We start from the raw sequence: 22,134 nt of genomic DNA, 5'->3' as shown, positions 1-22,134 counted from the left end.
GCTATGGCGGATCGGATTCTGGCTACTACCAGAACCAATTGGATTGGGATGTCCCCTAAAAACATTCCTGGTGATTGTGTTATTATCAATTTTAGTACCCCCCACCTTGCCACGACAGCTTTGATTCGTACTACGTCCCGCCCCAGCACTGACCAGGGCATCTCACTCCGTCCTCTTGGCTTTTACTATAGTCAACATATAGAGCACTTTTCAGTGCACCAGGGGGGAGGGAGACTGAGGAGAGAAGAGGTGTTTAGCTTGGTAAACAGCCTCCAGGTTGATACTGCTAACCGTTTTCAATGCCTGAGCGGGTTGGACCAAAATGACTGACAGGAGGTGGGTGCCATGTTGGGGTTAACAGAAGATCCCATATTAATGGACAAGACGGGCGTCCCCGTCGTCTGCACGGAATCTCGAACAGAGGTGGGTATGGTACACCCGGAACCCCCGGGGAACCAAGATCTGTTGGCTAGAGGCCTAAATGTATGTTCGCCAGGGTTGGAGGAGGAAATTCCTGTGTCATCAATAGTCTGCATGCCCCTGGGTAAGGAGGGAGATCCAGCAGGTTACCCTGTGTTAGATAAGGAGTCCCTTAACACTGCCACCTCCCAACAGGGTAGTAACTGTACTAATTTGGGGACAGGTATCCATACCTCTTCTGGTTGTTATATTGCAAGTTGGAATATCGCTGGAATTAGATCGAAAGCAGATAGTCTGGGGTGGTCGGAATTTTTAGATCTTTTTGATATAATCTGTTTACAGGAAACTTGGTGCACTGATTTCAAAGGCTATAGTGGTTTTAATTCATACCAGCTACCCGCTACTGGCTCGGTATCGGGAAGAGCTAAGGGGGGCCTACTTGTCTTGATCTCAGTTAAAGCTCCTTTGTCGGTCACTAAATATGTTCAAGTTGGGGCCCACTCCCAGATTCTATGGCTGCATATAAGTGGAGGTAGGAACATTCTTTTAATCAACTTTTATAATAATCTTTTTACCGATTCTAGGGATCAGCCGGTTAAAGATCTTTCAAAGGCACTGGAAGACTTTTTCAAGGACTCTAATGAAGTTTTTGACCTGTTTTTCGCAGGGGATTTCAATATTACTACCTGTCCTTTCTCAGAGGTCAACGTCTGCGGATTGGTGGACGGTCATGAGGACGGGATTCTTCATTTTCAACACAATTATTATGGAGACGCCCTAAATAACTTCCTTGCCTCATATAACATGTATATTATGGCCAATGAGAAAAATGCAAAGGGGGATATTTGTCCTACCTTTATAGGCCGGGGAACGAATTCAGTAATAGATTTTATTTGTATTTCCCCGGGTCTTGAGGCCTGGATTACGGCCCCAAAAGTAATTGATATTCAACTCAGTGACCATAACTGCTTGGTAGTAAAGGCTATGTTATGGGATAATGATGGTGCCCGTATCTCGGGCCGCACTGTTAATAGTATTGAGGCCGAGCGCCCCAATGGCACAAGACTCAGATGGAAGGGGGATAAGGCAGACATCACGTCTGATTTTATTATATCCAGTTGCCTGGTAGATATTATCGCGATCCTAGAAGATAATTTAGGTACCCTTTGCTCTATCGAGCATTTTATTAGTATTAATGCGGCCATCAACTTAAAACTTACAAGTACATGTAAATATAAGGAGGATCGACCGCGGGGTTGGTTCAACTCAACTTGCACTTTGGCCTTGAGGGAGCTGAAATCTGCTCTATTAGCTAAACCTAGAGATAAGGGTCTGGTCGTAGATTTAAGAGCCAGATACAAAGAAACCCTTAAACATAGGAAAATGGAACTCCGGCAGGAGGCATGGGACAACCTGACCAAGGCAGCTGAATTGAACAACTGTTCCCTGTTCTGGAATACTGTCAACTCCCCATTTCTTAAAGATGACAAAATCCCAGAATTAACTTCCAACGTTATGCAGGCAGAGTGGGTCTCGCATTTTTCTAAAATTTTCCAGTCAGATGGTGCATCTAATGTTTCAGGGAATAGATGGCCGCATATTCCATTAAATTTTACGGTACAAGAGGTTTTAGATAGTATACGGGACAGTAAAGGGGGGAAAGCACAAGGCCCAGATGGGGTCCCAATTGATGTGTATAAATTGGTCCCAGAAATATGGGGGCCCCTGCTTACCAATATCTTTAATGCAGCCGTTAGTAACGAGATGCCCCCGACCTGGGAAGAATCCATCCTAATCCCAATTTTTAAGAAAGGCAATCCTGGGGAAGCCAAGAACTATCGACCAATTTCCCTGCTGGATTCTTCTGTAACAGTTATGAGCCGAGTGCTCCTAGTGAGATTGGAGGAATGGGAAGAGGAAAATGGTATTTTAGCTGAGAGCCAGTTTGGTTTTAGGAAGGGTCGCGGTACGATTGAGCAGTGTCTAAATCTAGAACTGCTCGTCGGTAAATACACTTTGGCTACAACCGGCACTATTTACCTCTGCTTTGCGGATCTAAGTAGTGCCTTTGATCTGGTGGATCACGCCATTCTCTGGGCAAAGTTGTTAGAAATGGGGGCCCCGGATGGTATCGTCTTCTTTCTAGCTCGCCTATATACCAAACTGAGAGCATGTGTCCGTTATGGACCACAAGGTGAATGTACACCCATGTTTAAGATTGGGCGTGGAATAAGCCAGGGATGTGTGTTAGCCCCATTGCTTTTTACACTTTTTATTAATGAGATTGACTCCTTTCTTAAATCTTTGGCAGTGGACGCTCCCAAAATCAATAATGAATATGTCCCTGTGTTACTTTATGCGGATGACACGGTTTTAATTTCACGTACACCATATGGTCTCCAACAGCTGCTAGATGGTTTTATGCAATTTATTAAAAGCAGAAAGTTAGTTTTAAACAAATCCAAAACTTATGTTATGGAATATGGCCGTAGGCTCGGAAAGAAACAGCCCCCCTTTTTTTATAGAGGGTCAAAAGGTTCAGGCTGTTGACAACTTTTCGTATTTAGGGGTTACTTTTTCAAATAAAAACACCTGGGCAAATGAACATAAGAATGTACGGTCTAAAATGGCCAGGAGCGCTTATGGAATTTTCACAATGGCAACTAAATTGGGAGATAGGCGGGTAAATGACATGCTGAAAATTTTCCAATCACGGTGTGTTTCAATCGCCTTGTACGGAGCCGGTATATGGGGCTATGCCCCGGCAGGATCTCTTCAGGTCGAGGAGAACGAATTTCTGAAGAAACTTTTGTGCCTGCCAAGCTCTGTTTCTAATGCCTTAGTGCATAATGAATTGGGTATTCACCACCTTTCCGATTTGATTCTCCTTAGACCCTTGATCCTATGGCGCTCCATTTGGACTAAAGAAGAGACCTCTTTGTGTAGAGCTATCATTTCTGATTGTCTTACTTTGGACTATTTTACAAGGATCCCATGGTTGAAGTATGTTATCGATAACTTTCGGGAGTTCTTCAACATCAATATTATTGTGGACCACCATGGGGCAGATGTGTTGTCCAAATCTGACCTTAAGCAGTGCCTCCTATACCAGGCCTCCATTAAGAGACACCAGAATAGCTCCAATCTTTTATCTTACGTTTTCTACCACGATTTAAATGAAGTTGTGGGTTTCCAACCTTATTTGTCACAAGTAACCTGGAAGGCACATCGGTTTGTGTTGACCAGACTTAGAATGGGAGTTGTCCACAACCTTGTTGCCTTCCCCTCTTTGAACTTACATCCAGTCGGTCCATGTCCATGTGATAACTCTACTCCCCAAAGCACTGTGCACTTTCTTCTGCTTTGCCAGTTGTATAAACATCTCCGGACAGCCTATCTGAAACCCTTGTTTGTAAAATTTGGGGTCAGATCACTACATGACTGTATGTGTTTACTTTTTAATTTGCATCATCCGGATGTGTGTTTTTATACGGCCACTTTTCTTCTCAAATCCATTAATGTTAGGAAAAGTATGCTTTTTTAACTATTTTATGCCGACAAATTTTTCTGCCTCTGAATATTTTAATAATGTTGTCTTCTAATGTTGTGGTTTTATGAACTTGTTCTATGTTTGAATAAAGCCTTATGAAATGAAATGAGTTGCAAACAAACAATATTGCAAATTATATTATTATTATAATAAATCAAACACATAATTATCTAAATTGCAACATAACATTATTAAAAATTAAAATAAATATATATACACTTCCCACCACATTAAAAAAACATTTTGCAACTAAATAAACATAATTCTCCCACCTAAAACCAACACAACAGTAACAAAATACTTTACACTACACAAAAATAAGATTTACTATTCTAACTACAATAAATATGAAATTACATAAATTTAACATGACAAAATACTACAATTTACTATTCCCACCACACTTAACACAGCAATACAATTTATTATTAACAAAATTTTAACAGTAGAGAAAGAGTTGGATTGCGGAGGGGTAAAATTTACTATTCCCACTCGAGTGAGTGCAACAGTAGGGAAAGTGTTGGATAGCGGAGGGGTAAAATTTACTATTACCACTCGAGTGAGTGCAACAGTAGGGAAAGTGTTAGATTGCGGAGGGGTAACATTTACTATTCCCGCTCCAGTCAGTGCAACATTAGGGAAAGCGCTGGATTGTGGAGGGTTAAAATGTACTATTCCCACTCCAGTCAGTTTTACAATAGGTAAAGCTCTGGAATGCGGAGGGGTAAAATGTACTATTCTGACTCCAGTCAGTACAACAGTAGGGAAAGTGTTGGATTGTGGAGGGGTAAAATGTACTATTCCCACTCCAGTAAATTCAACAGTAGGGAAAGTGTTGTATAGCGGAGGGGGAAATGTATCTATTCCCACTCCAGTCAGTTTCTTCAACCAAATAAAAATATTTTAAAAGCTAAGGGGCCTATTGCGATGGCGGGCGGACTTTGTCCGGCCCCCTCCGTACCGGGAAACGGGACCGACCGCCATAGGTGTGGCGGTCCCGCCATGGAAATTAGGATGTCACCGCCACGGTGGCGGTGCCATCCCGCATATATTGCATTGTGGCAGGCAGTGCTGTAAGCAGCACCCGCCACAATGCAATATATGCATGTCGTGCATTTGCATGCACAGTGTGGCAGGCACCGCGTGGTGCCACATTGTGCATGCAAATGGAGGGGGGTACCATGGGTACCCCTAAGTGCACCCCCAACCCCCCTACCCTTGTGGGCCCACAACGGGCCCCCAAAAACAAACTCCGCCTGGCTCTCCATAGCGGGGTCTCCGCCATGGAAAGCCCTGCACCGCCGCCCATCCTAATATGGATGGCGGTGTCTTGCAGACACCGCTGCCATATTGAAGCCCTTTTCCGCCCGGCCACCTGTCTGACCGGCGGAAAACCGGCAGATGGTCTTTCCGTCTGCCAGGGTCCCCACCGCCATCGTAATTTGTGTGGGGGGGAACTGGTAGGCGGGCGGTGGAAAATGGCGGGCGGATCGCTACCGCCCGTTATCATAATGGACCCCCTAAGTAAATATACAAATATATAAATCTGTTGAAAACAAAATATATGCATAACAATTTTAAAAAGTAAAAACATATTATAAACTTAAATCCATATCACAAATTCCTACAATTATAAATAAAATACAAAAAGGATTTTCATACAAATAAATATTTTCGTTTAGAAATATTTATCAACAAAAACATTACTTATTACATAAATTTAGTTTAGTTACTTCCCACCCTGTAACACCACAAAACTCACAACCTGCACCTAAAAAATTATTTACACTATTAATATAAATATTCATCAACAAATGTATTCTCATTAAGTAGTCATTAATATATATATATATATATATATATATATATATATATATATATATATATATATATATAAAATCGATGTACTTCCCACAATATACCCACACAAAACAAACAACACATTTATTAAATTAATTTTTATTATTAATTTTATTAAAATTAATTGCTTAGAATTGATTTACTTCACACCCCATGCCCGTACAAAAACCAGAACCCACATCTAAAATGTAAAGAAAATAAATGTATTTGCACAATTAACATAATTATCAATTAAACAAACATTATTGATTAAAAACCAAATTATAATTCATTAAAATTAATGAACTTCCCACCCTTTACCCCTATAATCCCCACAACCCGCACCTAAAACTGAAATTTAAAAACATTAATTACACAATTAAAATTAATTTTCAATTAAATAACTAATAGTATTTAACTAATTATAAATTAAGTAAAATTAATATACTCCCCACCCTTTACCCCCTATAAACCCAAAACCCACACCCTCCAAAAAATTAAACAATTGACATAATTATCAATTAATTACCAACTAATTAATTCCTTAAAAATAAATTACTTCCCACCCTTTGCCCCTATTAACCCCACAAACCGCACCTATTTTTTTTTACACAATTACCATGATGAATTATTAATTAATTCATATTAATTAACAACCCACACATAACATTTATCACCCCAAAAATTGAAAGCACAATTAACACTATTAAATATCAATTAAATAAATATAACTAAATAAAAAATAATCATTAATTTATTATAATTAAATAACTTCCCAGCCTATTCCCCTATAAACCCACAAACCTCTACGGAACTAAAGAAGCAACATTGTATTAAATTCGATTTAATAACTACTAGAAATTTAACACATATATTAAAAAACATAAACAATACTTATACAAAAAAATTACATGACATACATTTAAAATATATACTAAAATACATAACACTAATTAAAGAAGCGATATTTTAAACAACTATATTTGTACAAATTATATTAATGACTTCCATATTTTTTAAATCGATATTACTTACCTTCAAATAGATATTATTGAAAACGATATTCTTGCACTCGATATTTCCACTCCACGATATTTCCAACTCAACATTAATGTAGTTTGAATTTTCTTGCCTTGATATTCTGTCTCATTACCATTGGGTTTGATGACAGCTTGCATATTCCTCGCCCCTCATGCACATTTACAGATGAAACCAATACAGTGGAATTGGCCCCTTGAGTAGACAGAATTGGATCTCCCTCCCCTCAGTCCTGATCAACACACTCCAGTGATGGTATGTCCACTCAATCATGTTTGAAGAGAAACGTTACAAACAACCTTGCACGAACATTACACTAGCAACAGATCCATCTCCCCTAGGCTGGGGAGCACAATCGGTAGCACATCGATCAATACTTGAGGCTGGGTTACAAAAAAAATCTGCACATAAATTAAATGGGGTGAGAGCATTAAGGCTAGCTTTGAGGGCCTTTTTAATCGCAGTTCCAAGGAATACAGGATCAATTACTGACAGACCAACAAGAAAAAGTCAGTAGGTTCAAAAGCCTGCAGCAAAGAAGTATTCATCAATGGCGAACAGATCTAACAAAGGCTCTCTGCACTTCTGAAAGAGACCTTGCTTCACCTCCAGATGGAGACGCCACTCATACGCCGCTTGGCATCTTCGGCTGAGTTCATTCGCCCTGGTGTTCAGAGAGCCTTGCTGGTGCTGAACCACCAGGGATATGCCATGACGTTCCAGCCATGCCCAGAAGCAGAGGGCCTCTTGACAAAGGATCCACAACCCCACTCCGCCCTGTTTGTTGCAGTAACACATGGTGTTAGTGTTGTAGGTGAACACCTGAACTAGCCTTCCCTTGATGGAAGGTAGAAAGGTAGAAAAAATTTCGATGCCAGCATGATGTCTAGATTTCCAGAAGTTTGATATGATGCCCGGATTCTGCAGGAAACCAGAGGCCTCTGATCTCCACCTCTCCCAGGTGGCCGCCCTATCCCTGGAGTGACACATCTCTCACCACTGTCAGATCTTGGTTGGGATGGGAGAGGGGTCCGCCGCTTACCCAATTGTGGTTTGTCAGCCACCACTGCAGATCGTTTGCAGCTCCCTCTGAGATCTGGACCATGTCAGAAAGATTCCCTTGAAGCTGCACCCACTGAAACTTCAAGTCCCACTGCAGAGCCCACATATGCCAATGGGCATGGGTCACTAGCAGGTCAGAAGAAGCCATGAGGCCCAGCAGCCTCAGAGTCGATCTCATTGTAACCCAGGATAGAGATTGAAACATCGGTATCACAGCCTAAATATCCTGGACTCCCTAACAGGGTGTGACGAGGTGGCAAATGATGAAGCATGTCACATTACGTGAATGAGCCTACCTCGTCCAATTCTTGGAATTGCCCGTTTCTCTGTAGGGACTGCTAGCAGTAGGTAGATAGGAAAACAATGATTTGTTTCTAGCACACACCAACATTTAAATACAAGTAAATGAACTGTACAAATATTTCCGAATATATCAGCAATTGATGCATATTTATCTTGTAAATCTGAATAGGATCAAAACAATCCAGATACTTTTCTTTGTGATGTACAAATTACAAATATTTACTGAAAAAACAATATCCACACATTATCATTTGTGTACTATATAGGAGATAAAGTACCCCTGCCATACATTATAAGGATATTGCATGTCACCGAGGAGTTCTATGACCATATAGAGGAACAGGACCAAAAGTTGAGTTCCTTTAAAAGGTTATGGAACTCTGATATGACTTGCAATAGCCTTATCATGTACGGCAGGGGGGTATTCCTTTTAATAGATGGTCATACCACAAACAACTTAATTCACTGGTGCACAGCCCTTTCATATGAAAGGGGGAGCATGTTTGCAAACATGAAGAATGAAAATAGAATATCTAGTACAAAATTAAATGCATCAAAAAAGCTGTTAGCTAGTTGTTGCAAAAAAGATATTAGAATTGGTTTACTAAAAGTCAGTAAAAAAGCAGCAGCTCAGAATGTGTGGAAACACACCAAAAGATTCAAACTTTTCTTTATTTATAAAAAGAGTACACAAAATAAACATGTTTCATTAACATCCCCTTTCTGCTTGAGTACAGCTAGAAAAACAGAGCAGAAGAAAGAAAAGCAACGTTTCATTTTTGTCTTTTTAACTGCAGCTTTAATTAGGCTCCTTGACCTGTCCTGCCTTTCCCCACTGCTGCTGGCTCTGCCAGTAGGCATTGTGATGTCAGAATTGAGCACTTATACGTCATTACAGGTGAGTGGCAATGTAATTTATTTTTAATGGTGACTGGGTGAGTCACACGTCGCCGATTACAAAGAAATTAAATACGGATTTTCAATACAGGTATTGTTGTAGAGTTCCATGCATTAAATAGTTTTATCAGAAAAACTGTATGCCTGAGCAAATTCAGAGGACATTTCAATGGAGAATGTGTTGTCTATAAATTACAGTGGCTACCACAAGATGCTTAAGTAATATGCTTGCAACAGTGTGCTCCAAAATGCACCATCAGCTACGTACTACATCCACAACACTCTCCTGCTGAATACAACTGCTACACTTGCTATTGGTGTGAAACTTACTGCATGTAAGAGTTTAGTGACCAGCTGAGGCTGCAAATGGGACATGGTGGTAAAGGAACAAAAATGACAATTGCCTTGATGACACCACAACACCCCAGACCGGGAAGCAGTGCTTGTAGTTAAATGATTGGAAGAGATCAGAAATCGTCCAGGACACTAGTTAACAATAAAGTCTGTGAAGCTTGCAAGACTATTGTTTGTTCCTAAATTCACCAATGAACCTCCCAGAGTGCCATCTATCGCTGCAGGGAAGGTAACAGCGAGGAGGAAAAATGCACTGTTGCTTTATTTGAGCTGGTAGTTTCCGGTGCACGTGACCGGCACTTAATTGTCAACACGGGCGCTTGTGACAGCCTGCCACAAGGTGGCACTGTCCAGGAAATTTATAGAGACCACAACAACAGGCAATTATTTATTCAATATACATTATAAATGACTATTAGCTGCAGCCCAAGCCATTCTTACAGCTTTAAGGGGGGGGGGGGGGGGGGGGCTGAAATAATCTGAATTGTCACACGACGTGTAAGGAGTGTGATGGTTAGTAGTTGTGTTGTTACTATCACTGGCAGGGGCAATGTGTGGTGCAAGCTGCAGTGGCCTCCTGATGAGAGCCCTGGCACTTATGCTTTTTTACAAATTAAGCACTGGCGGCATCCCTTGAAAAGTTGTGACTGCAGCTGGTGACAAAAGACTCAACAGTAGAGAATCTGATTCAAGCTACAGAGCCTTTGTTACAGTGCTTCTATGGATCAATGAGTATAAGTACACGTGGAAATGTGCCACAGCCCATTCTGCTGTTTGATTGAGAAGTTTCGGTTTGTGGACACAGACAGCGCCCATGTATCCCAAGTTTAAACTGTATTACTCTCAGTGTTGCATTACTTCAAGGGTGCAGTAGAGGGCTCTATAGTAAAGGCGTCTGGGCTTGTCGCATTTAATGCTTCTCTTTGGAGTTTAATAAAGTACTGCTTTGTTTCTATTAGAGGGCACTAGCAGAATGTTTTTGCGTTTTCCGTAATGTTTGCTCCGTCTACGTAGGAGGCGGGCTCTAGAGCCCCTTCATCCACTAGCTTGTTTGGTTTTGAAAGTCGTCCTTCTCTGGGAGGACAGCAGCTCACAATTCGCCTCATAAAATCAGAAAATGTAAAACATGAAAAAATAAACGTGAACATCAGCTTCAGGTTTCTTGGAAACAACGTCTGATAGACACAGCCACCTAACTGGCATGCAAGATGATGCGAGAATTGTACCTCGAATAGACATTTTTTATTTAAAACGTTCATTTGAAAGATATCGGTGAAAGCTTCCAACTTTCAAGTAGCAGAATATGGTATGTTAATAAGTGTTAATTTTGAAATTCGGCTACAGAAGGCTTTGGCTGTTTGCCAATGCTTTTGTCATAACACTTTAAAAAATATGGAGGGGGCTTCACATGAGTATCTCTCTCTCTTTCTTGCTTAACTGGCTGTTAAATGTCATTTTTCATCTTTTAGGGAGTGCTTTCATTGAAATGCATGAGATTAACTTTTTACAGGAGCTGCAGCAACGGCAGGCAGGGACTACTTGCTGAACGTAGTATACATTTCTGAAACAAGTCTCCCTCAGTAAAAGCAACACAATTGTGCATGTTAACCAAACACTTACTTTAAACATCACCTCAATAAATAGGTACATTTTACTATAATATTTGACGTGTAAATTGCTTCAGGAAAATCTTTTCGTGTGCAAAAGAATGCTTCATAAATAGTTTTAGTAAAAAAATGACTTCAAAAATACAAATGTATGCACAAGCAGCTAGTACAGTATTTCAATGGTATTCTTGTTTTAAAAAAATGTCAGTTTTATGGATCACGGTGTGTTCGTCATCTGCTGCAATACTGTTTTCTATGTCCACACAAGGACGACCTGGACCCAAGATAACCTCCCTAACATCTTGCAAGATGGAATCTCTTCATGTGGGTCTACTGTCACTTTAGTTCCATTTCCACCACTGTCCATCCCAATCCTTCCTCCTCACCACTCTTCTTCACCACTCTCTCAATTGCAATTCCCACACAGACATTTTCTTGTTCTCTTTTTCATTATGTTCTCTGCCCCCCCTCCCAATCGAGTCTCCCAGGCAGTGAGCCTCCCCTGATCCCTGAGGCCGTGTCTATAGCCAGCCACCAGCATGGTATCCTCCTCTCTAACTGCACACAGCCCTCTGCAGAGCAGCTAGCCAGTTCACAGCATGCAAAGTTCAACGTGTTTCTAAATGCTGCAACATCCAGTCGAAGTGACAGCCAGTTTGCATGTGTGCACAGTTTGCAAAGACTTGTTACGTTCTTGAGCTCGTGTGGTTCCCTGGGACTCGGTCACACACTCTCCCATCAGCTCTGTGGGAAGAGCGTGCATTCACTTTCTGCTGTTCTGCAAGTGTTCAGGCGGAGGCCTCTTTATTCCTTAATTTGCCTGGAGATTAAGCTAGGGCTATGACCGGGTGTGTTCACCGTCACAGTGGCTTTTTTCATGGTCACAAGACGCAACCTGCAGCACAAGTGCACTCCTTCGCAATGTGTCAACCAAGTTTATCATTTTCAGATCGATTAGAAAATGCATCATTACACAACAGGGATGGATTCAAGAAAGCCCTCTACAATCACATGTATGCTGTCAAACGTTTGCGCTAAGTAGTGTTGTATCTAGTAAAACGCACTGTTTTCCAAAATGACTTTTGCGCTCCTAGACTCTGAAATGCACTAAGTGAGCCCATTGCTTTCTTCTAGTTACAAGACAACAGAGTTAACCCAAACAGTTCTAACAACATGTGAAACACATCTGGTTGAAACTAAGTTCCAAACTTTCACTGTTTAGTAGACAACACTAGTTTGTTTTGGCACATAATACTAGTATGTCCTTTTACTGCGGAAGGAATTCAAAAGAGGGCCTCAAAACATCAGCAATGCCATGAGTACTTGCCACCCATCATCAACAACCCTCAAAGAATGCACAATTTAAGTGGCTAATTTGATCTAATTATTTTTGGAATTAGTACATCTGTGTGCACAGGCCTAAAATCGTGCTGTTCCTGTTCAGAGTGAATACATTTCACGCGCATCATTTCTCAACCACCACCATCCCAACTTTTATACATTAGCTCAAGTAACATTAGCTTTGTTCCACAAGGTGAAAACTGAAGCTGATGATTAGCTGTCACTGCAAATCATTACTGAACCCTATAGCAGCCTAAAGTCCATCCTAAGGTGCAGTGCTACATTCCTCTCTACTATGATAGCAAAAGGTGGTAGGGGTCTGGAGGTTCAATTTCAAGAACAGTGGAGAAGAAAAAATTACTTACTTGTAATCCTAGTTCTTTAATGCGACACTCCTCACTGAATGGATAAACAGAGTATTCCTGTCTAAGCACAGTAATACACAATTTATAAATATATATTACAATATGAAGTAGTTAGAGTTAGACACCTCAGTGTTGATCAGCTTGGTGGCACCTCCTCCAATATAAACACAGTACGGCTTTTGCAGCACTTTTTCTGAGATGGAAAAATCCCCAATTAAAAAAGGCATTAAGACCACATTGCGGTATTAGCTGAAGATATGTGCAACAGTACCCTAAATAACCTTTTTTGTTCCGTCTCTGACAGGGAACAATGCAGGGGCAAGGTGCATGTTACGTCACATTGTCAAAGATACCCACTGAGTGGCCAAACAAATTCCTTAAAGCTGCTTGATCTATCATCGAGTGAGCTCTTGGGCCTTTATTCGAACAGTAATATTTGGTGAAAGTATGCATTGATTTACAGGTAACTGCTTTACATATTTCTGTCTGAGGTACATTTCTTAACCAAGCAGCAGAAGTCACTCTGCTTCATGTAGAATGAACCTGGGCTGTCCTGGGACAGGGTTGTTAGTTGAATGGCAACAGTTAGAGAAGCAAAAAACTATCCATCTAGCTATGACGAACTAGGGCGAACTATATGTAACAAACAACTGTTTTGTTTTGCGTATATCCTTTATTTTATCTAAATAAATTTGAAGGACTATTTTAACCTCCAAAGAACGTAGAGATCTTTGCGCAGGAGAAATTGGATCACTGAAAAATACTGCCAACAAGTTAACCTGATTTATATGAAAATCTGATGCCTCTTTAGGGAATAAAAGAGGGATGCGTTCTGAGCACTACTCTATTGCTAAGGAACACTATATATGGCGCCACAGCTGAAAGAGCTTGAATTGCACTGTCCTGTCTTACAGAGGTAATTGCTACTAAAAAAGCTACCTTCCATGAAAGGTGCTGCAAAGAGGTCTTATGTATGGGCTCAAACAGCAGGGACATTAGTTTTGACAAACTTGATTTAATTCCCAGGAGTGAGGTGGATGTCTAATAGAAGAAAATATTTTCTTTAAATCACGCTAGGATGGCCCAATACTGGTATGTTGAACAAAGATTTCTTTGTAGGTCCCTTTCTATATGCTGTATTGGCAGCAAGATGAACGTTAAAGGAAGAATTCTGTACCTTTGACTTGGCCAACTGAAGCAAATAAGGTATAACAACTTCCTCTTAGAAGAAAACAGGGTTATGGCCATTGTCAATGCACCATATAACTAATCTCTTCCATTTGAATGCTTGGAATGCTCTGGTAAAGAGGCGTTTGGCTTCACTGAGGATGTTCATACAGTCTGATAGAAAATGTAAATGTCCATATTGTATGCATCCTCTAAAGCAGAATGTTTGTACAACAATTTCTTGTGGGGTTTGACAGACACTTGAAGTAGCTCTGAATACGATCACTGTCTTGGCCATCCTGTTGCTATTAAAATCATAGTTGCGTTGGAGTATCTCAGCTTGATTAGAACTGTTGGTATCAGGGAATCAGAGAAAAGGCATAAATAAATCTTCCTGAGCAACTGGTCAAAGGGGCATTGCCCAGAGATTTTGATTCCCATGCCATCAAACCGTAATTTGGACATTTTGTGATTTTTTCTGTTGCAAAGAGATCTGTGTCTGGGAAGCCCCAGTCCTGGAAGATTTCTAATAAGACAACTTCTTCTAATTCCCACTTGGGATTTTCTAGAAAACACAGGCTTACTAGGTCGGCTTGATAGTTCTGCACATCTGTCAGGTACATTTCTTGGAATGTCAACCCTCTCATTAGTAACAAATACCAAATCCATTGGGATTCTAGTGATAGTACCTGGACTTGGTGCTTCCTTGTGTGTTGAGGGAGTGCATCCATGTGGTATTGTCTGTTTGCACTAAGATTCTGCTAATTTTCATTGATGGTAAAAAAGCTCTGACTGCTAGCTTGACTAACTTTAATTCTAAGATATTTATGTGGTAGAGGATTTCTGACCCAACACCTTGAATAGTTAGATCTTGAAAATGAGCTCCCCAACCTGTCAAAGAGGCATCCATGACAACTGTTTGACTTGGTAAAGTCTAATGGAAGGGAATTCCTTTTAGGAGAGTCTGTTTGCAACAGCACCATTTTAATGACTGTTTCACTTGTATATGAAGATTGTTTGTCCTACCTGTCATCCTTCCATTGAGATCATTGATCCTCTAGGCACTGTTGCAGCGGGCTCATTTGGAGACATTTGTTGGGCATCAGTTATATGAATAAAGCCATGCATCCTAAAGGGAAGAGATCTGACAAGCTGTTGGAAAGGCTGTTAGTACCAGCTGGTGGCATGCCTGCAAATTGGTAAACACTCAAATATCTGAAGCACAGACTTCTCTCTTTTTGGGGTTTATCATTGATCCTAATTATCTGCACTGGCATTGACTTTTCGAAGTTGATATGCATACCCTGACTATGTTACAGTTTGGACTGTGCAGCCTGTTCAGATTTTGCCTTGCTCAACCAGTCATTCAGGTATGGGTAAATGTAGATCTTTTTTCCTTCAAAGTTAAGTGGTTACTACCTCCATGCACTTGAATGACTTCCTTAGAGCTGATTTCAGCCCAAAAGATAGGACTTTGTGTTGGAAATGGGTCTTAGAAACCTTCTGCATCGCTGCCACCCGAATTTGAAAATTGTTATCTTGGAAATCCACATAGCATATCAAGTCTCCTTTTATAAGCTGTGGATATATTTGATCAAAGGCTACCATCCTGAATTTCTATTTTTTGATTCCTTTGTTCACTTGCCTGAGATCTAAAAGTGGCCTGAATCCCTGTTTCAGACCTTATTGGGGAACAAAATATATCTGGAATAGATGTATTTTTCTCTTTGAGAGGAGGGAACAGTATATATTGCACGTTTTTAGAGGAGAGGTTGTACTTACTGATTCAAAGCAAACATTGGTATTTCTGTACTGTTTTGAAGGAATTGATGGAGAAAGAGCTTGGAACTGGACAGCATAGCTGGATTGGACGATTTGTAGGACCCATCTGTTGGTCATTATTGTTTTGCACTCTGTCAGATGTTTTGTAATACTTCCTCCAACTAGAGAGGGAAGGAGTGAACCGTTCACTATTTTGTCTGGAATCATGCTTTTGGGTATGAGCATGGGTCTTTCTCTAGCATTTCTGCACTAGTATTGAGACTGCTGTTGATATTGCTGGCCTTGAGCTTGGGAGTAAGAAGACCATTAAAGGAATCAAAACCTCTGTCTTGGGTGATTTCTTGAATCCTTCTTTCTGTATTGAGACCGAAAGTATTTTTCCTTTTCTGTTAAGCCGACTGGGTTTAAGGTCTCTGACTATTTACATACATTCCATTCCCTTGTCTGTATGGGAGCCAAACTAAACTGCTCAGGTAAAAGTCAGATTTATGATTTTTAATTGACTTCTGGTTTTAAGGTTGTTGCTCTGAGCCAGAAGGCTCAATGGAGCGATATGTCACAGCTAAATCGGGTGAGTCTATTACAGCGTGATTGATTGGTTGGAGACAATATGCCCCTCTTTGATGATTTCTATAAGGTCTTGTTTCCTTGTGTTAGAAAGATCATTGGCAAAAGTAGCAAGAGACTCCCATAACGCTCTGTCATATCTTCCTAACAGCGCTGAGGCACTAGCTGTTTTGCAGGCCACAGCTGGTGATCCACAGACTTTTCTACCAACAGCATCTAACCAGTTACTCTTTCTCTCTGATGGAACTGATGTCTCCGGGTCTCCGGTGCCGAGGCATGCATTTTCCTCACTGCAGACACTATGACTGAGTAATGTTTGGACTCATGTCTAAGGTAGACTGGGTCTTGTTCTGATGGTTTATATTTGTTCGAAAGTCTATGTGTTGCTGACTTAACCATCGCTGGTGCAAGGGATGTTTCTTTAGCCAGCTCTACAAAATTATGCACCAATGGGATAAGAGTTCTTGGAGAGGCTTTGGGTTGCAACATCTCCACATAACTGAGACTGTTGTTTGCAGAGCTTGTATTTGTACATTACGTTTTGTGGCTCCTCTTATTGATACGCCTTGAAATGTTAGAATGTCATCAACCAAGGACGTCCTCATGGATGACACCAGAGAAGATGTTGGTGTGTAAGAAGTAAAGGAGTTATAGGAATGTGCCCTCGATGGTGAAGGAGAAAAAGATGCTGGTGATTCGTTTTCACCTCTAAGGACCAGCATGTGGCGACTTATAAGGAACTGGCAATGTTTTTTGTGGTCTAAACAGCCGAGATGACACAGATGTGATTCTAGGGACAAAGAGCCAGTGGTGATACAGATCGCAGAAGCATTATTGGAACCGAGACCTTGGAGGAAGTTGCAGTGGATCAAGTTGCTCTTGAAACGGGTCTTCAGCTGGAAAGATCATTTTTGAAAACAAATCCAAGCATTCATTCTGCTCCTTTTATTGTTTGGTCATGGAACAGAATGGACATTTGGATTCATTTCTCTTCACCATATTTTTCAGATTTCTGGATGTAAACCTGTAAATTAAATAGATTGGATTGTGACTTGTTTCCCTTTTAATGCCCTGTGAAACTTGTGTAGAGGAAAGTCTTCCTTTTTGCCCTGACCACCCCCATTTGTTTCAACTGATGCTAGTGGTTACTGACTCTGAAAGCGCCCTGGGCTCTGCTAACCAGGCTCAGGGCCAGTGCTCTGTCCTCTAAAGTATATGGTAATTGGTATAATTCGAATTGGCTAAGACAAGTTACTTGTAAGTCCCTAGTATATGGTAGGACATGTAGGTTTAGAGGACACAGTGAACTTAATGCACTTACGTGTGCACTGCTATCGTGTTAGGTGTCAATTTAAAGCCAGGCCTGCCTTTCAGGCTGCTTTTAAAAATAAAACTATTCCCAAATTCGACTTTGAAATTAAAAATACTATCAAAGCACAAAACTACTTTTTCATAACTTAGAATTCACCCCTAATGCCTTCCTTAGGGGCCTTAAGGGTAGGGTGTAGCAGGGACAATATAAAGGATTTTTTATATGCCCTGGTATGGAAAAACAGCCAGTCGTTTCTCCCTATTGTAGTGCTGCTAGCCCCACGGGCTAACATAGTATGGCTTTATTAAACGTAATTAAGTCTATCTTTGCTTGAGAGCTAGCTCGCAATATCATTCAAAGTATCAAAATAATTGTTACAATAAATCCAACAACTTGCCAAGGTCAGATTTATTATAACTATTGCAGGGAAGCAGTTTTAGACCTATCCTGAGGTTACCCAAAGCAGTCCTGTAGGTCCTCTAAGATTACTCAGCCTTTCACAGCCTGATCGAAGATGCTCCCAGAGTAGGCATGAAGAGGCCTGGGGCTGAAACAATACAGCAATTTGGTGGGAGGAGATTTGCTACCTGGAGACGCCAGGGAAAGGAAGGCGGCTGGAGAGATAAGCTGGACTTCACAGGCAGGAGAACAGATGTCGAAATACAAATAAGGAAGGGTCCAAGGGAATGTTTAAAGACCTAAACAGACTCAATCCCCTGTTAAGTAATCAATAATACAAAAGAGTCTGATGGTCTGTGTGTTGGAGAAGGACAACAAAAAAGATAGATGTAAAGAGTGAGAGAGGAACCTTAGAGTGCTAATTGGTTGTAAAGGATTTCCATCAATAACCAGTGATTGGTCGGTGTCATCATCTGGATATCCAGCCTTCCCACCACGATGAACCACTCCAACAAGGAGTATTATATGTGGTATAGGTGTCAACCAGAGCACCTGAATGTAACCCGGGAAGGGGGAAGAAAAGAAGACAGCAAAGTCACTGGCTTAGTCAGGATGTGCAAGTATATACCGAAAAATGATATATAAACAGTGCAGTGCAAACAAGTGAAGATGTTAAAAAAGGATTTAGAGGAAGAAGGAAGTTTAATTCAGAATATTCCTACTAATCCTTGGTTAAAAATGGTGCAGAAACAGCTTTTAACAAATAGGCTGTATGACAATATGGAGAACAGATGTCACAGGACCCAAGTCAGCCCCCATGTCCTTGATACCAAACTAGATTGGAGCCCCCCTAACTAGATTAGGAGAGGGGCTGGAAGAGGAGGGAAGTGAGTTGTTAATCATACCTTTGGGTTGGGTTATAAAGACGCACACACCAAGGAGAGATTTTCTCTATTTTGATTTTTGTGAAAACAGTGCATTATTGGTCAAACATATGCCACACTTCACAGGAAGTGGGCATAACATGGGGAAATAACTTTCCCCCATTGGTTCAGGTGCCCCCCTCTTGCCAGCCCAGAATGGAGGATAAACATGGGAGAGCTGCAGGAGCTCTTCAGAACACTGCCTGGAACTAAAGAAGAAGAAGGCCTGGCCAGCTGGACCCATGGACTGCACCTGCTGCACTCAACAGATACAACAGATCTGGAAGTCATCTGCAAGCCCAAAGAGAGGATCATCCTAGCTGACCAGGTGCAACTGGATTTTTCCTGGGCTGTGCAGGTGCATTGTGGGAAATTAAGTCCTAGCCCCCAAGAGGCAATCCAGAGGTGCTGAACCCTATATGTGAAAGTTTCTTTCTTTGCACATCTTGTAGTTTCTTGGATCCTTTGGGGGGAATGAGTAGCTACTCATTCCCCCCCAAAGGAACCAAGAAACTACAAGATCTGCAAAGAAAGAAACTTTACGCATACCTGCCTTTAATCACCACAGGGTATAACTGAGTATTGTTAATAATATGTTGGGCACTCTGTTTTCAAGCAAGGGGGGGATTGTTCCTGTTTATTAATTTTTTTCTCAAAGTGTTATTTACTCCCTTACTTTTGCGTTACTAAATATATGTGTGTATATAGGTTATGCGAACAGTTTTTTATAGATAAGGGATAGAGCAGTGGGGTTTAGTGTAGGGTGTCTCGGTTGATAATGATTTGTTGTGTTTTTCAATCCGAAATTAGTCTCAAAGTCTTTTTCTCTTTCATATATCAGTATTTAAAGAATCGTTTGAGCCACAATTGAATGTTGTTGCTTTATGTATATATCTTTACAAGTAATTGTTAGACGCCCAATAGACAACTTTTAAACATTTTTAAATATGTTACTGGACAGGCACCTTTTCCCTAACAGAGAGGGATGGTAAAAGGTCATTGAGGATACGGTTGCACATATCTTCAGCTAGAAGCTGCACTGTGGTCTTAAGGTCTTTTTTAAAACTGGGCTGTTTCCTTCTCAGAAAAAAAAATGGAAAACCTGTACTGTCTTTATAATGGGAGGTGTCACCAGACTATTTTCCAGACTGTTCAACAATTAGGTTTTTATCTCCAACTACAGACTGCTTCTCATATATGAAAGAACTGTTTTGGGATCCCCGACAACAGGCAGGAATATTCTATGTTTATTACTATCAACAAAGATCCTACGATGCAGAAGCATAGTGAACATTAAAAAGGGAAGATAGAAAGATAGTGCAAGGTCTGCACCTGAAAAAGTATGGAGAAGAAAATATATATGTAAGAGAGCTGGAAGACAGAAGATATATTCATGACATTTAATATTAACGAGCATAAAAGAAGCGGATACGAGTGTTTTTCAGAGGAAATGTGGATCTAGAACAAGAGATCTAGAGCTAAAACTCGTAGGGAAGGGCCAGAAGAAACATACAGAAGTTCTGCTTTAGAGTAATGATGGGACCATATCAGTAACAGAAAACAACAAATACCTGAGACGAGCACTAATAGGTAATAGTAATGTGAGGTTAAATACTGATTGAGAAACTAATTAGAGGATTGTGGGTTGGAGAAGGCATGAAAATGGGAAGGTAAGATGGGCTTGGCAGTCTTGATTTACTATCATTCTGCAATAACCTTAAATACAACAATTGATGATACATTTGTAAAAGAAGAATTACCTTTCCTGGAAAGACAGTACCAACAGATGGAGAGATGGTGATGGGAGATTCCTCTGGCACATGAAACTCAAAAGAAGTGGGTCCCACTGGGGCGATGCTGCCTTTGCCAATCCTTGCCACAACATGTGTAAACTCATTACTGCTGGTGTGCCCGTTGATCACAAATAGGGTGGCAGTGGACACATCGTTCAGACTTGTGGCAGCAAAGCAAACTAGAGACTGGGACAGCTCCAGAGGAGGGTGGACGCCAATGCCCCTACACAATATTTTGAATTTCCTGAAAAAAACATAGGCCATATTTAAAATCAATTTGTGTGGTTCAATATTTTATATCTAGGGTCAAATACAGTTGTTGTCAGGGCCTAAGCTGACAATAGGAAATTATTCAAGGAATGTGAGTTTATCATGCTTGACACTGCTGAATAGGAGGGTATTGAGATACTACTGAGAGGTGGTATATCCATGCTCTGAGGCATGCATAACTGCCAAACTATGCTTTGTGTTCCTTAATTGTTTTCACCATGGCGCCAAAGTTAATGAATGCCCCAGCACAGAGCTTCCACATTTGTTCATACCAAACTTTGAGGCAAGTGGGATGGCCCTTTTAGCATCATCGGTGATGAGTGGCCTCTCTGCAGGAGAGGATAAGTATTCAAAGAAGGCAAGCAGAGATGTGTATTGATGTACGTGGAACTCATACACAGCTTTGGGAGGAAGAACAGATGTCACTAATGCTGTTTTACTCTTGTGAAACACTGTGCATGGTTCTTTGGGACTTAGGACTCCCTCCAAGAGCTGTAATGTTGTCCACTTCAAAAGCTGTTTTACTGAAAGATGCAGAAATGAGGACTTGCACATGTACTCCAAAGGATTATCCATACATTTTAAAAGTACAATAACAAGTTCTCCTGGGGGAAATAAGTCTTAGCTAGAAATACTACTTTCTTGGGTCCTCATTATGAGTTGGCTGGAAATTTGTGCAGAGATACGGGGGGTTTGGAATCTACGTTACTGGCGGGTTTCCCTTCAGTAAATTCTAGCCATTACAAGTTTTTTAGATCTCGCCTATGCCGCGCGCATGCGCTGATTAGGAGGACCTTTAGCCGTCGTTCTGCTCTTTTTCGAAGCACATACTCATGCTTGTGGCGGCATCCACCTTGCAGGAGCGAGCAGGGGGAGCGCCACAAGCACGAGTATGTGCTTCGAAAAAGAGAAGACTGCGCACGCACCCCCCCTCTGACGTTTCTTCATTGCTTTCACCGGGCATTCATCCCCATTGTGCGAGTGCCTGCTGCCTGCCTTTCTGTTATGAGTGATTTATTACTTTCCCTAAATGGTGAATTTTTAACGCACGTTTAATTGCATTTATTTCAGGTTTTTTTAAACTACGCTAGATGGCTAACAGAGTCATGTACGTCAATTAAAACACGCAAAATCGTATTAACAAA

General features: G+C 40.9%; 1 protein-coding gene across 2 annotated transcripts in view; it reads right to left on the bottom strand.

Annotated features, from left to right (window-relative positions):
- Positions 1 to 22,134, bottom strand: part of CFAP74 (cilia and flagella associated protein 74) — a 927,349-nt gene that overhangs the window by 350,068 nt on the left and 555,147 nt on the right. For both annotated transcript variants that reach the window (XM_085609345.1, XM_085609347.1), the window contains exon 27: positions 20,687 to 20,963. In XM_085609345.1, coding sequence (XP_085465471.1) covers positions 20,687 to 20,963 — 277 coding nt within the window. The remainder of the gene's footprint in view (positions 1 to 20,686; positions 20,964 to 22,134) is intronic.

Source organism: Triturus cristatus, chromosome 1_2 (assembly GCF_964204655.1).
Source record: "Triturus cristatus chromosome 1_2, aTriCri1.1, whole genome shotgun sequence".
NCBI lineage: Eukaryota > Metazoa > Chordata > Amphibia > Caudata > Salamandridae > Triturus > Triturus cristatus.
The sequence above is the reverse complement of the archived record's forward strand: the minus strand, read 5'-3'. Positions and strand labels throughout refer to the sequence as shown.